Genomic DNA, 14,624 nt, shown 5'->3' with positions numbered 1-14,624 from the left:
CAGAAAAAAAATGGAAGATAGCCAAAGCCAAAGTCTGCCTCGATCAACTAAAAACTGAAATAGAGCTGTGCCTTTGGTGAACCGGGGGGGGAAGCCCACCACGGACTTCAGCTGACTAAGGATCCGCGGGGCCAGGCCTAGGATTGGCTGTGCAAAGAGCAGTAGGTAACCAGGCTCAGGAATAGAGGGAGGACACAGGCAGCCAGTGACACACAGCTGGGGGACAGAGTCGGGCGCCCGCTGCGAGGAACAGGGGACACCCCCAGAAGACCAGCTACCGCTCCTGGAAGACAACAGGGCTAGCCACGGAGCACTGAAGTGGAAGAGAGATAGTCTGGGTTACACTGGAGTCTTGAACCTGTTCACTGGATCAGGTCAGGAGTATTCAGTGGACAGACTTCAGTTAAAAGGCTTATTTTCATTTCTCAATGTTGTAGTCCGGATAGTCACAGAAATATTTATTTTAAAAGTAGCGCTTAATAAAAAAAAAAGCAGAAGTGATTTCGATTAAAAGCTCCAAGGTGTATTATTTCAGGTAGGTGTTATCGCTATCTATACCTTCCCCCCATGTATTAAGCCATTGCAATAACTTCGCGTTAATTTACAGTGAGGTAGAGAGCCCGACCAGGATGAGACCGAATGTGTTCCGGGTTAGAAGGGGACGGCATCGCTTCTCAGTGACGTGTCCTGCGGAGCCTCTGCACTCCCCTGCACCGCTAAGGTTTTCTTCCCACGCATCTGGATGTGACCTTTGGGATCCTCTGGCTGTGGCTGGTTTCGTCTCCTGACTCTAACGGCCTGCCGCTCTGTTGCCTAGAACGTTGATCCAAGCTTCCGGGGGGCCCCCTCTCGTCGGCCTGGATTATGTGTGTGTGGGGTTCGGGAGAGCCCGCCAGTCTGAGGGTGGCGCACGCTTGCCTAAAGGAGGAACCGCCATTCTAGCATAGACCATCCTTAATCCTACTGCAGAAGATGTTTCCATTCTGGGGCTGGTGAGTCCTAGAAGGTCCTGGCCAAGAAGCAGATGTCCTAAGTGGCTTCCCCTGAGGGAGCCATGTGGTCACTTGCTTTTTATCACATTTCCAATAGCTGCTCCATTTCCTCAAGGGTTGCTGTAAAATCATTTACTTGACTGTTACATAATGTCTGCTGTTCTAGGAACCGGGCCCTCTCTTCTTCTTTCATCTTCAACTTTACTTTTAAGGCCTGCATGGAAAGACATTCAAAAAGAAACAAACGATGGGGCGCCTGGGTGGCTCAGTCGTTAAGCGTCTGCCTTCAGCTCAGGGCGTGATCCCAGAGTCCTGGGATCGAGCCCCACATCAGGCTCCTCCGCTATGAGCCTGCGTCTTCCTCTCCCACTCCCCCTGCCTGTGTTCCCTCTCTCACTGGCTGGCTGTCTCTCTGTCGAATAAATAAAATCTTAAAAAAAAAAAAAAAAAAAAAGAAACAAGCGAACACTCACAAGACTTTGACTCACATGAAAGGCAATACCGTTTCAGGACACCATGCTTCTCTTCCCTCGAAGAAGACCACTCGAATACAGACATGAGATTTTAGATCTGTAGATCTGTGCTGGTTTTAGGAATGGTCTCTCTCTCTCCTACAGACTCCTGTATCTAAACTGGAGCCATGAAATCCTCTCGGATTCAGTGTACTGTCCCCTGATTCTTCCAAGCAATCCAGAGCAGTCCAGACTTAAGAATCGGGTTTCCTGTTACACGTTTCCTTGAGATACCAAGTTTCCAAAGCATAGCCCTCACACAGGTCCACCTCTTACATTGAGCAACCTAGCATTTTGCACGTTGCCTCAAGCCCTGTAGATGTGAACATTTCTGAGTCTTTGGAACAGAAAATCAGTTGAAAAAAATGGTGAAATCAAGTGAAGTCTTAGAATTGAGTGAATAGTAATGCATCGATGTTGGTTTTTAATTTTGACAAATATACTACGATAATATATGATGTTAATATTAAGGGCATTGAATTCTCTGTATCTTTGCAACTTTTCTATAAATCTATTAATACAAAGCAGTTTATTAAAAAGAAAGAGCCCTCCAGAGCCCCACCCACTGTGGGAGGAAATGGTAATCCTGCCCCAGGGTGATGTGGGCCTCTCACCTGTAACTCCTCCATCTGCTTTTTGGCTGTTTCGTTAAAAAGCTTCAGCTCATCTTGCAAGGTTTCTAACAGCAACTAAGAGGAAAGTACAATGTAGTAACAAAACTTTACTGATATGTGAAAACTTTCTTCATATAAACTAATCTCTTCATATGAAACCAAAGTTGATTAGATGATTGCTAACAACCCTTCCATTCGTTCAGGTGTTTACTGAGCGTCCCCACGTGCTGGGCTCTCTTCTGGGCACCCCTGGAGGAACTCGGTCCACAGGATGGACAGCCCACCCCACTTCCATGTGCTCTATGTTACACAGGCAATACGGACAAAACAGAGTGGCCATCGAAGAGGTGACTACTAGCCTGGGGGTGGCGGAGGAAGGCTTCCATAGCCAGTATTCTATGATTCTAAGATGACAACTGATCTTCCTGGGGAGAGGGCATAGAAGCTCAAAGACTTAATCCCAAACAACTACCTTCTGACTTTGGTGAGGGAACCAAAAAGAAGCCAAATTTAATTCAGGCTGGACCTTTCCATCATACAGTTCTCAGTAAATGGACAAGGGGAGAAATTTGGTAAAGTGAAGAATAGAGAAACCAGAAAGTTCTCTATACAGGTCCATCTTAACATACATCTTAAAGTAGCATATTTTCAACTCAGACTCACATCTGTAAGCACAAAGTTGCCTCCCAAGGAAAATATTCTATTTTAAGTACATATCCACTGCTCTCTTCCACTATCGTGGAAAACAAAGGCTGCTTCCTGGGGTTTGCTGAGCACATGGCAGAGACCTTCTTGGCTGGGCAGAGCCCCACGGTCACTTGGCCCTTACCCACTCACACCCATGCCCTCACCATAGAGTCCGTGTGATCTGCGGTGGATTCTTGCTGTGATGCCAGGGTCTCAGTGCCTAAAACTGATGCAAATGACAAAGTCAGCCTTGTTTAGGGAACCGCACCTACAATGAAAACTAAAAATCCCTCCACGGACAAGTACAGGAATATTCGTGAGGGAAACTTCTCGAAGAGTCTGGTCCCTGACTTTCTCTTGAGTTTTCACTGTGGCAGGGCCACCTACACCTACCCTCAGAGCTTTATTTTACCTCCTTCCTCTCTAGCTTTGGATATGGTTAAAAGTTCATTCTGCTCTCTCCTCAGCTTAGCAGAAAATTTGTCCAAAGGAAATGTATTGGTTGGATTTTGTTTGTTTATAATACAAAAAAGTATTTTTATGCAAAAAATTTTTAAAAAGATTTGTTTATTTAGTTTAGAGAGGAGAGAGAGAGAGGGCATGAGCATGGAGTGAGGTAGGGGCAGGGGGATCAGGAGAGAGAGAATCTCAAGCGGACTCCCCACTGAGCACAGAGCCCGTCAGAGGACTGGATCCCACGACCCTGAGATCATGACCTGGGCCGAAATCAAGAGTCTGGAGCTTAACTGACTGAACCACCCAGGTGCCCCACAAAAAACTATTTTTCAAAGCTTTTTGGGCTTAAGGAATTATTACTTTCAGTAAAAGTAGTGCACATGCATTATAAATTAAAATCATACAAAAATATATATGGTGACTATAAAGAATAAACCCTAAAATGTACAGGTTAATCAGCAGCATTCAAAGTCAGTGTTCCTGGGGCGCCTGGGTGGCTCAGTTGGTTAAGCATCTGCTTTCGGCTCAGGTCAGGATCCCCGGGTGCTGGGATGTCCAGTGTCAGGCTCCCGGTTCAGCAGGGAGCCTGCTTCTCCCTCTCCCTCTGCCTGCTGCTCTGCCTACTTGTGCTCTCTGTCAAATAAATAAATAAAACCTTAAAAGAAAAAAAAAAAAGAAGAAGTCAGTGTTCCTGAATTCAAAGAAGCCTGGGGCCCTTCACTGGGTATTCTCAGGCTCCTCCTCAACTCGGTTTGAAGCTGTTGTAGAGTCTTTGGGCAAGTCCTCCTTCTACTCCCCTCTTTGCTACAGACTCTGTTTTCTAGCGACAGGGTCAGAACAGAAATCACATTTAACCGTTGTGATTCTCCTGAGGAGCCGGGTTTAGGAGCCCTTGAAACAGTGTCACCTCTGTCTTTTCCCACCTGGGAAAGTTACCATGTTTGCTATCTGCCTTGAAAGAAATAAAATATTTCTGGTCTACTGGCATACTTGTTGGCACCAAATGAATATGGCATGAAAGGGCTCAGATAGGAGATAATCCTCTTGCCACAACCATCTGAAATTCTGCTGGCTAAGTCAACACCACAAGGGAACAAAGAAAACTTCCTCCAGGGCACCTGGCTGGCTCAGTCCATAGAGCACGTGACTCCTGATCTCGGGGTTTGAGTGAGCTTGAGCCCCACGTTGGGTGTAGAGATGACTTAAAAATAAAAAATCTTGAAAGAAAGAAAGAAAGAAAAGAGAAGAAAGGAAAGGAAAGGAAAGAAAGAAAAGAAAGAAAGAATCGTCCCAATCTGTATTGCTTTGCTAAGCAACCCTGCGCTGAATGGGCCGGCTGATGCCCCGCTGGACTCCTGACACACCGGCCACACTCCCCCCAGGAAGGGGCACGTGCACTGACTCCTCCGAAGGCTACCGTGTACTGTCTTTGTCTTACCTGGGTTGAGGCCCTTGCTCTCTAAAATTGCCAAACAGCTGTCCTGAAACTTCTCCAGCAGCTCCACCTTTTGGGTCAGGTCCTTCAGTTCTCCCTACGGGGCGCCATGCAGACAGATCAGGCGGGTCCCCCTCTGCAGGGTGGTCTTTCCCACCCCTGCTCTGGAGTCTTCTCTACCTCCCCTCAGGCGCCCGGGCATTACAAGCTTCTCCTCCCCCAGGGGCCATCGCTCAGGGGTCCACGCATTACCTGGTGCAGTGCCGACAGAGTTCCGGCGGGTCTCTTACCTGAGTTTCAGTCAGCTTCTGGTGCAGCTGCTTGTTGACGGCCTCTAAGAGCTGGTTCTTATCCTTGAGCTCCTCCTCTGATTTCTGCTTACTCAATGGTTTGTAGCTGTAATGACAACTGTGCTTAGATGAAGAGGTGGAGGTCTTAAGAAAATGGGCTATCGCACCCTACGAACAGGGGTTCAAATCTCAGCTTCATTATATAGTGGAATGTGACCCTCAGTACGTTACATAACCTCTATGAGGCTTTGTTTCCTCATTTCTAGAATTAGGATAATACCCACGTCTCATAATATTATTATGAAAAATAAAGACAGGGGGGTGCCCGGGTGGCTCAGTCAGTTAAGCATCTGCCTTTGGCTCAGGCCATGATCCCAGGGCTCTGGGATCAAGCCCCGCATGGGGCTCCCTGCTTGGCAGGGAGCCTGCTTCTCCCTCTCCTTCTACTGCTCGCCCTGCTTGTGCTCTCTCACTCTCTCTGTCAAATAAATAAATAAAATCTTTAAAAATAAATAAATAAAGAGAATACATGTAGAATTCTTGGCACAGCTACTGACACAGTAAATACTTAATAAATAATAGCCATTACCATCATCACTTCTTTTCAGTGTCTTCAGAGCCCTTCTTGAATTTAAAAAAATTTTTTTATTTTTTAAGTCATCTCCACACCCAAAGTGGGTCTCGAACTTACAACTCCAAGATGAAGAGCTACACGCTCGGGGTGTCTGGGTGGCTCAGTCAGTTAAGTGTCTCTCTCGATTTCGGCTCAGGGTCATGAGATCGAGCCCCATCCATATCGGGGCCCCATGCTCAGTGGGGAGTCGCCTTGAGATTCTCTCCCTCTCCCTGTGCCCCTCCCCAGCTTATGTGCACCGTCTCTAACATAAATAAATCTTAAAAAAAAAAAAAAAAAAGTTGCATGCTCTACCAACTGGGCCAGCCAGGGCCCCTATCTTCAGAACTTTTAAGACATGCCCAAATAATAGATTTAGAATTAGAACCTATTTCTATAAACTTTCCAGCTCGTAGTATTTCTGTCTTCAGAAGCAAAGCATCCAAGCTAGCCTCAGAGAGACGGATCCTTCCCCAGGATTTCTACCGCGGCCATCTCAGTCACTAATGGCAGTGTCCCCTATCCTGGAGGCTCACGCGCCTCTCCCTGCGCTCTAGCTGAGGGTTTGATTGCCAGTCAGCAGCTGTCCTGGCATGGAGCCCAGAAAGCTCTCGTCTGGTTCTCAATGGGAGCACCGCAGATCCTTGCTCTGCCAGTGGTTCTCAAACCTGGCTGTGCCTCACCCCTGAAAATTCCACTCGGATTTCTGCGGTGGCGCCCAGGCTGTCACACACCAAACCAGAATCCACGAACCCACGAGTGATTCTGAGGCACAACCAGGCCTGAGATCCACCACCTTAGAATGGCGGCCGACTTTCGCTTACCCTGATGCTCACCTCTTTCTGACGTTCTTCCTCATGGCAGTGTCTGCAGCTTTTACCTGCCTAGAGAAGCAAAAACAAATCAGGATGTTCGCTGCTCTTATTGTGGGGATCATTTTGCAATATATACAAATATCTAATCGTTACATTGTGCACCTGAAACTAATATGGTGTGTGTTACCACACCTCAGTTAAAAGCAACAACGACAAAGAAATCAGAGACTGGCAGCACTGCTGTTCTGTGCATTGTGAACAAGGCAGAACAAAGAGCCTGGTTTTCTGAGGAAAAAACCAGAGACCACATACAACGCAAACAGTCTGAGAAGCTCCGAGGGCCCATGCACTTTTGTTTCAGCCTATAGACTATTGGAAAAGGCTTATGAACAGGGAATGGGCTCCTCTCCTGACCCACCTCAACGGCCCGACAGACCTGTCATGGCTCACAGTGGTGTGGCTGCCTTGAGTCAAGCTGGCTTACGTGGGAACTGAGTAGACGGATACACACACCAGCCTGGGTGGGACTACGCTCACACCAGCAACCTAGGCTCACAAGCAGCCCCACCCACCCCCACCACCACTTAGACCTGGCGTTTGGCCACCGTACTGCTGTTTGCACACTCAGAGCAAGTGGTGAGAGAGCAAAGTACCTCTTATCCTAACCCCTGGGCCTCTTCAGAACTGCTCGACACAGAGGGTTCTGACACACCACTGCTCCGGGCCACTGACCCTGGCTGCCTGTGCTCTCAAAACCCCTATTTTCTAAATCTTGATACTGAGCAATTTCTAGCAAGATGTTCTCATTGGATACCAATGATCTGACTCTCACCCATTCTCTCGTCTTGGTTTAGTGATTTTTGTAACATCGTTCTCTGAACCTCCTGAATGAAGTCTGGAAACATCCACTTCTTTGCACTTGACGGGTAATAGGCTCTTAGAAGTGGCTCGAGTTTGTGTGTCTGCAAAGGAAGACAAGCGGGTGAAACCTCAAGCATCACGTGACCCAACAGCGGCAACGCTGTTAACAGCTCCGTTCTAGGCTGTCAGAACCCTGTATTTTCATCCTGGCCCATCTCAATTTGCGAAGACTAATTCGGAAGAATACGACTTCTAGACTAACTGGGAATGGAAACCAAAATCCTTTGAAGGTGACAGTGCAGTGTATTTGAGGACAGCCAAAAGCCTGATGATACAGCAAACTGAAGGGCCCGAGGGTTCCGGTGTGAACGTGGATGTCGATGCAAGCAAAGAGCTAAATGAGAGGCGGTGTGGCAGTCAGCAGAGCAGTCCTCTGGAGCCTTCTTCCAGAACCGGTGGAACCTTCCAGAAGCTGGAGCCTTCTTCCAGAACCGGTGGAACCCAACCATCTTGCAAAGCTCCTCCGCCCTCTGCCCACTCCCCCAAGGCTACACTCAAGCTGCTGTGAGGTTCTCTTTTAACCGTTGCATAGTTGTTTTTATCTATTTATTCATTATTATTTATTTTCTAAAGTAGGCTCCATGCCCTACGTGGGGCTTGAACTCACAGCCTGAGCTCAAGAGTCACATGCTTTACCAAATGAGCCAGCCAGGTGTCCCAGGTCTCTGTCTGAAGTAAAAGGTAACCTTGGGGGAACATATTTACCTCCTCTTTCAAGTATTAGTAAGTTATACACAGTAACAAATGTACCCCCCCCCGAAAAGGTGTTAATAATAAATTGATCAAAATTAACACTCCTCATTGACTGGAATCAGTTCTAATAATCTGTACTTGCTAGAGCCTAAGGACTGCATTGTAGGAAAAACTTAGCAGGATTTAACAAAGACTGTCTCCTTGAAAAGAGAGATGCGGGGGGCACCTGGGTGGCTCAGTCGTTAAGCCTCTGCCTTCGGCTCAGGGCGTGATCCCGGAGTCCTGGGATTGAGCCCCATATCGGGCTCCTCCACTGGGAGCCTGCTTCTTCCTCTCCCACTCCCCCTGCTTGTGTTCCCTCTCTCGCTGGCTGTCTCTCTCTCTGTCAAATAAATAAATAAATCTTAAATAAAAAAAAAAGAAAGAAAGAAAAGAGAGATGCGGGGCACCTGGGTGACTCAGTCAAGCTCTCAGGATCAAGCCCCCGTCTCTGCTCAGCAGGGGGTCTGCTTCTCCCTCACTCCCTCACTCCCTCCCTCCCTCGCTCCCTCGCTCTCAAATAAATAAATACTTAAAAAAAAAAAAATGAGAGCCACTACGGAGGGGAATTGGATGGCTGGTCGAGGAAGGGAAAGAGACTTGTTCTTCACTGCATAATGTTTTCTAACTTTGGATTCTTTTTTACATGTGTATGTTACGGAGTCAAAAAACCTAGGAGATAGCCTTAAAATATTAAACTATTGAGATGATATAGGATTGTAAAGCTGGGCCAGGGATAGAAAGCTGAGGTAAAAACTTCCAACTTGGCTCGGGAGAGCCAGCCACTCTCCACTCAACAAGAGGGCACTGGTCTCCAAGCCAAAGGCAGTGCAAGGGGCAGTGCCCCCCCCCCCAACTCCTAGGTCCTGCTGATACCAGATTACCATTTAGGTGTTCCGAGGCCAGGTAAGACAAACAAAAACACCCTGGAAGCCTTTGAGAAAAGCCTGTTTACAAGATCAATCCTGCTGCGGCTCATCAGCCAGCTGCACAGAGACCTCTGGGAAGGAGCCTCAAACAGCTACTTTAAAGTCTCCCGCCACAGGTTCTGATGTTTGAAGCTTATTTTGTGCCCTGCCCTCGAGCTCAGGCAGCCCCACTACCGCAGCGCCTAGGAGATGACTTTCAGCCACAACAACCCCACAAAGCCAGCTGGAAAGCAATCAAAAATTGTTTTTAATCCTGTTTCTTCTCCCAAGGTTATGGACCACTCTGGATAGGAGTAGCTCCTCTCTCTCACTTCACCCAACAATTTATTGAGAACTCACTATATAAGAGACATGGTGCAGAAACAAATGTGAACTAGACCTGGTGCGAACCTAAGAATCACGCTTCTCGAATGACTCTCCTCCCATCTCCCTGACAACAAACCCAGGCCCTCCAGATAGCCCAGATCTGGAAATAAAACTGGCAATTGTTTACAAAGGGATTCCTGGGGCGCCTGGGTGGCGCCGCTGGTTAAGTGTCTGCCATCAGCTCAGGTCATGATCCCAGGGTCCCAGGATCGAGCCCCTAATCGGGCTCCCTTCCCAGTGGAGAGCCTGCTTCTCCCTCTCCCCCCTGCTTGTACTCTTTCTTTCTCTTTCTCTCTCTGTCAAATAAATAAATCTTTTAAAAAAATAAAAAAGGATTCCTAGCTTGAGGAAGTAATATTGTGAAACAATCAGCAACTTAATCTAATTAGTGAATGCAGCACGATTAGTTTGGGAAGAGGAATGGGGGAGGACACGTCTAAAATCCTACCACAGGGCCCTTGCTCCAACCCCCATCATAAAGCTAGACAGACCAGTTCTAGGGGAGGTAGCGGATTGTCAGAGCCCATGAATTGCCCTTCCCCTGCACGCGCCCCGCTTTCCTGGCCACTGATCTGTGCCCTCGTACTCCCCGGCCGGCCCACCCCCGCCGGTCCGCAGGGCGGCGTGGGCACCCACCTGCCGGCAGGCCACCGCTCTGCACAGCGGGGGGCTGCAGGGTGTATACTGTCTTAACCACGCTGGTCATCGTAACGAGGCGGCACGGCTGGGCCCTGGAAGATGCAAGGTGAACGTTACCCTGTGAACTCCGGGGGCCCAAGTAGGTGGAGTAACCCCCGGAGAGCGCGACCTGGCCTGTCCCGGCCCAGGGAAGAATTCGGGAGAAAGAAAATTCTCCATTCCCAGCCCATCCCGCCCACCCCCGACATCCAGCCCGGTCCCTCGCCCCGGGAGAGTCGAACCCAGGATCCTGCAGCTCCTGCCCGCAGCCCTCGTCGCCCTGGTTCAAAGGATGCTCCTCTGTAACTGCCGCACCAGCTACCGAGTCTGCCGCCGGGCTTTCAAATGGAAACTTCCGGTGATTGGGCGGGAGGAGGAGCGGTTCCCGCTTTGTAGGCGGCCATGTTGTACGGATAGCCGTGCTGTGGGCCACGCCTTTAGAGGCTGCCATGCTGTACGGCAGCTCAGAGCTGAGACGAGAGCTTCGAAGCTTTAGGTGTCGGAGGCCCCAGGTCTGGGCGGGGGAGGGGAGTGGTGCACTTTGCCTGCCTGAAAGGAGCTGTGAGCCGCCCTGTCATATTCCGAGCTTGAGACACAAACGCGGTCACGGTTAGAGTCTATGTCACAATCCTCTTTATTTGGTCCTTGATTGTTAGGGATTTTGCACGATGCCTGATTGGCAAGCGCATAAGAGTATTTGGATGGGCAGGGTGGAGAGTAGCAAGTGAGGTTTAAAAGGGTCTGTGGGCTGAAATACCCGCCTCACCTACCCTCAGTCCTAACTTCAAAGATTTATTTATTTACTTGGGAGAGAGAGAGAGAGAGAGAGAGAGAGAGAGAGAGCGCGCGCACACATGTGAGCAGGGAGAGGGAGAGAGGGAGAGAGAGAGAATCTCCAGCGGACTCCTAGGACTCTAAGCGGGGGAGCCCCAGGCGGGGCTTGATGCCACCACCTTGAGATCAGGACCTGGGCCAAAACCCAGACTGGGGGGCTTAACTGACTGAGCCACCCAGGCACCCCAGTCTTAACTTTAATAATAATTATATATACATATATATATATATATATATATATAGTTGTTTTGTTTTTTGTTTTTTAATTATTTTTTTAAAATGTAAGCTCTATGACCAACGAGGGCTTGGACTTATGACTGGGAGATCAAGAGTCCCACGCTCTACCAACTGAACCAGCCAGGTGCCCCAACACTGACCCAGATTTTAAGCAGAGAGTCAGAGCTACTCCTAGAGAACAGAGCAGGGTTCTCAAGCACTTAATGCACTCATTCATTTTATTCAATAAATATATATTGAGCACCTGCTGTGTGCCAGACCACTCTTCTAAAAGAACAGATGGGAGCGGAGAAATAAATATCCAGACTGACTTTGGCTTTGCCCTCTGGAGTTTACGATCTAGAAAATGGAAACAAAAAATCACACAAACTCATTAGTTACATCTTAATTAAGTGGGAAAAATACTCAAATAAATATATATTTACCAACTGTAGTAAAACTATGAAGGAAGAGCACAATGTGCTATGAGAGAGAAAATTGGGGAAACAGTTGAAATTGGATAGTCAGGGAAGGTGACTAAGGTGATGTTTGATTAATGAAAGATGAATGGGAGCTCGGGGCGCCTGGGGGGCTCAGTCAATTAAGCATCTGCCTTCGGCTAAGGTCATGATCCCAGGGTTCCGGGATCGAGCCACACGTGTTGGGGGGGGGGTCCATGCTCAGTGGGGAGTCTGTTTCCCCTCTCCCTCTGCCCCTCCCCCCTGCTTGTGCCCTCTCTCTCGCAAATAAATAAAATCCTTAAAAAAAAAAAAAAGGTGAGTGGGAGTTCATCAGATGAACAATGGGGGAGAGAGGAAAAATGCAAAGTCCCAAAGCAGGAATGACTAGCAGGGAATGGAAGATGGGAGGAAAGCCATACAGATAAAGCTGGAGAAATCAGAAGTCAAATGGCGACCTTTGCCCGCCAAAGGTAAAGAGAATAGATTTTATCTCAAGAGTAGTGGGAAGTCATTGAATTACTAGAGCAGGAGAGTGTTATTCAATTTATATTTTAAAAAGCTCATTCTGACTACTTCATAGAGAAAGGATTGAAGGGGGGTAAGGGCAAAACCCTGGAGACAGTTGGGAGGCTACTGTAATCATTCACAGGAGAAATGATGGTGGATTGGCCGTGAGGGTGCTGGCGGTAGAGTGTAGAGACCGCCGTTAGGCAAACAGGCTAGAGCTATGGATGGAATGCAGAAGAGCCCACAGCAACCACCTGGCTGACTACAGATGGGCCCATCAGGCGACCCACCTCGTAATCTCCATAGGTCCTAACTGACCAATGAATGGGCTACAACAACTAGGCCCGGTTACCAAAAAAGGGAAGATTCCATATGTCCCCATACCGCCTCACCTTCCCTCTTTATTTATTTATTTATTTTAAGATTTTATTTATTTATTTGACAGAGACAGCAAGAGAGGGAACACAAGCAGGGGGAGTGGAAGACGAAGAAGCAGGCTCCCAGCAGAGGAGCCTGATGTGGGGCTCGATCCCAGAACGCAGGGATCACGCCCTGAGCTGAAGGCAGACGCCCAACAACTGAGCCACCCTGGCGCCCCTCACCTTCCCTCTTTAAAAACAGTCCCCACGCACTGTCTCGAGGCAGACAACCTCTCCTCTGCGGTCTTCCCTGTGGCTCCCTTGTCACGTATTCCACACCCACTGCCTCACGGCAGACAGCCTCTCCTTTGCTGTCCTACCCATGGCTCCCTTGTGCCGTATTCAATAAACGGCTATCTCTTGGTTTTGCCTCAGGCGAATCCTTTCACTACCCATGCCACGGGCTTCCACCTGATCATTGCCCCACATTTTGGGGCCCCCCTTCTGATTGAACAGACACCACAAGGATGGAAGAGAAGCAGACACATTTAAGACACTTTTTGGAAGTAGAATCTCAGGACTCAGTGTTGGACTGGATGTGGGAGGAGGGGAAAGGGAGAAGGAAAAAAATTTTAAAGATTATTTATCTTAAGGTTTTTAAATTTATTTATTTACTTGACAGAGAGAGTACAAGAGAGCACAGGCGAGCTCAAGCGAGGTAAGTGGCAGAGGGAGAGGAAAAAGAAGGCTCCTGGCTGAGCAGGGAGCCTGAGGCCGGGCTGGATCCCCGGACCCCGCAATCCTGACCTGAGCTGAAGGCAGATGCTTAACTGACTGAGCCACCCAGATGCCCCTACAAGATTACTTATTTTAGAGAGAGAGAGCACAAATAAGGGGAGGGGCAGAGGAAGAGAATCTCCAAGCAGACTCCCTGCTGAGCATGGAGCCCAAAGCCGAAGCAGGGCTCAATCCCACAACCCCTGAGATCATGACCCCAGCTGAAACTGAGTTGAACGCTGAGCCACTCAGGCGCCCCAAGAAGGAAATCGTAAGGAGAATTCCCAGGCTTCATAACTGTGTGGATAGAGTCACTATCTTATGTTGCTGGGAGATTGAGAGCTTAGTTTTGAACATGGTAAACTTGAAATGCCTCTCAGGCATTCAAGTGGAGCTGTCAAGTAGACAGTTTGAAATATAGGCTTTGAGCCCAGAGGGGAGTCTGGGTTGGAGATCTACTCTTGAGAGTCATGGGTATATGGATGTATTTAAAAAAAAAAAAAGCTGAGATATTCGATGAGATCACCAAAGGAAGAAGTGTACAGTGTCCAGAGAGCCAAGGATAGGGATAGCAGCATTTAGAAGTTGCGGTGATAAGGTGCCAGCCAAGGAACCTGATAAAGAGGTGTCAGAGAGGTGAGAAGACAACAAAAAAAGGTGGTATTTTAGAAGCCAAGGAGGAGGAAGTGGTAAACTGCTGAAGGAGGGAGCGGTAAACTATTGAAAATAATTGGTAAAGAAGTCATCGGCAAATATAGCAAAAGGAATTGTGGTGGAGAGGTAGGTCTGCATAGAAGTCACCTTGGAGTGGGTTAAAGAGTACCTGAGAAATGAAGAAGCGGAGATGGCAGATGCAGACCTGAGCAACTTGGTGAATGGAGTAGAGCAATTGGGCAGTAACGGTGGAGGTGGGTTGTGGGGGTCAAGGAAAGGTTTTCTCAAAGATGCAGCAACTAGAGGATACATGTGCTGAGGGGAATGAGCCAGCTGAGAGGAAGAAAAGGGTGCTTCAGGGAGAGGGGTTGATCAAAGGAGCAAAGTCAAACACAAACAGGGAAAGAAGATGAAATCTCAGTAGCATTTTCAAAATCTTCTTTTTTTGTTCACATACCTCCACAAATAATCAAACAGAAACAAAAACAGTGTGCCCTCTCACCCATTTTTAGTTGATGCCTACATTTTTCCATAATTTTAAATAGTTGTAAAGGACCAACTTTCTACCTATTATATATTGTGTACCTCTTTATTCATTTCTAAAATTCTTCTGGTGTTTCATTTTGGACAATTTCTCTTGCCATGTCTTCAAGTTCACCAATCTTTTTTTCTGCAGTGTCGAAATGATTGTTAATTCCATCCAGTGGTTTTTCATCCCAGACATTTGTTTTCATCTCTGCAAGTTCAATTTGTATTTTTAAAGATATCTTCCAAGT

At 47.9% G+C, this 14,624-nt stretch overlaps 1 protein-coding gene across 1 annotated transcript; it reads right to left on the bottom strand.

Annotated features, from left to right (window-relative positions):
• Positions 1-939: 939 nt before the first annotated feature.
• KNSTRN (kinetochore localized astrin (SPAG5) binding protein) lies at positions 940-10,506 on the bottom strand. The gene is made up of 9 exons (XM_045815523.2): positions 10,283-10,506; positions 9,999-10,093; positions 7,247-7,376; positions 6,436-6,483; positions 4,987-5,092; positions 4,700-4,793; positions 2,970-3,031; positions 2,119-2,193; positions 940-1,206 (listed from the first exon to the last, which is right to left on the bottom strand). The coding sequence occupies exons 1-9, from the start codon at positions 10,489-10,491 to the stop codon at positions 1,075-1,077; spliced, it is 951 nt and encodes a 316-aa protein (XP_045671479.2). The 5' UTR covers positions 10,492-10,506; the 3' UTR covers positions 940-1,074.
• Positions 10,507-14,624: the final 4,118 nt, after the last annotated feature.

The sequence above is a fragment of the Ursus americanus genome, chromosome 36, assembly GCF_024610735.1.
Source record: "Ursus americanus isolate L20-20 chromosome 36, mUrsAme1.1.p, whole genome shotgun sequence".
NCBI lineage: Eukaryota > Metazoa > Chordata > Mammalia > Carnivora > Ursidae > Ursus > Ursus americanus.
The sequence above is the reverse complement of the archived record's forward strand: the minus strand, read 5'-3'. Positions and strand labels throughout refer to the sequence as shown.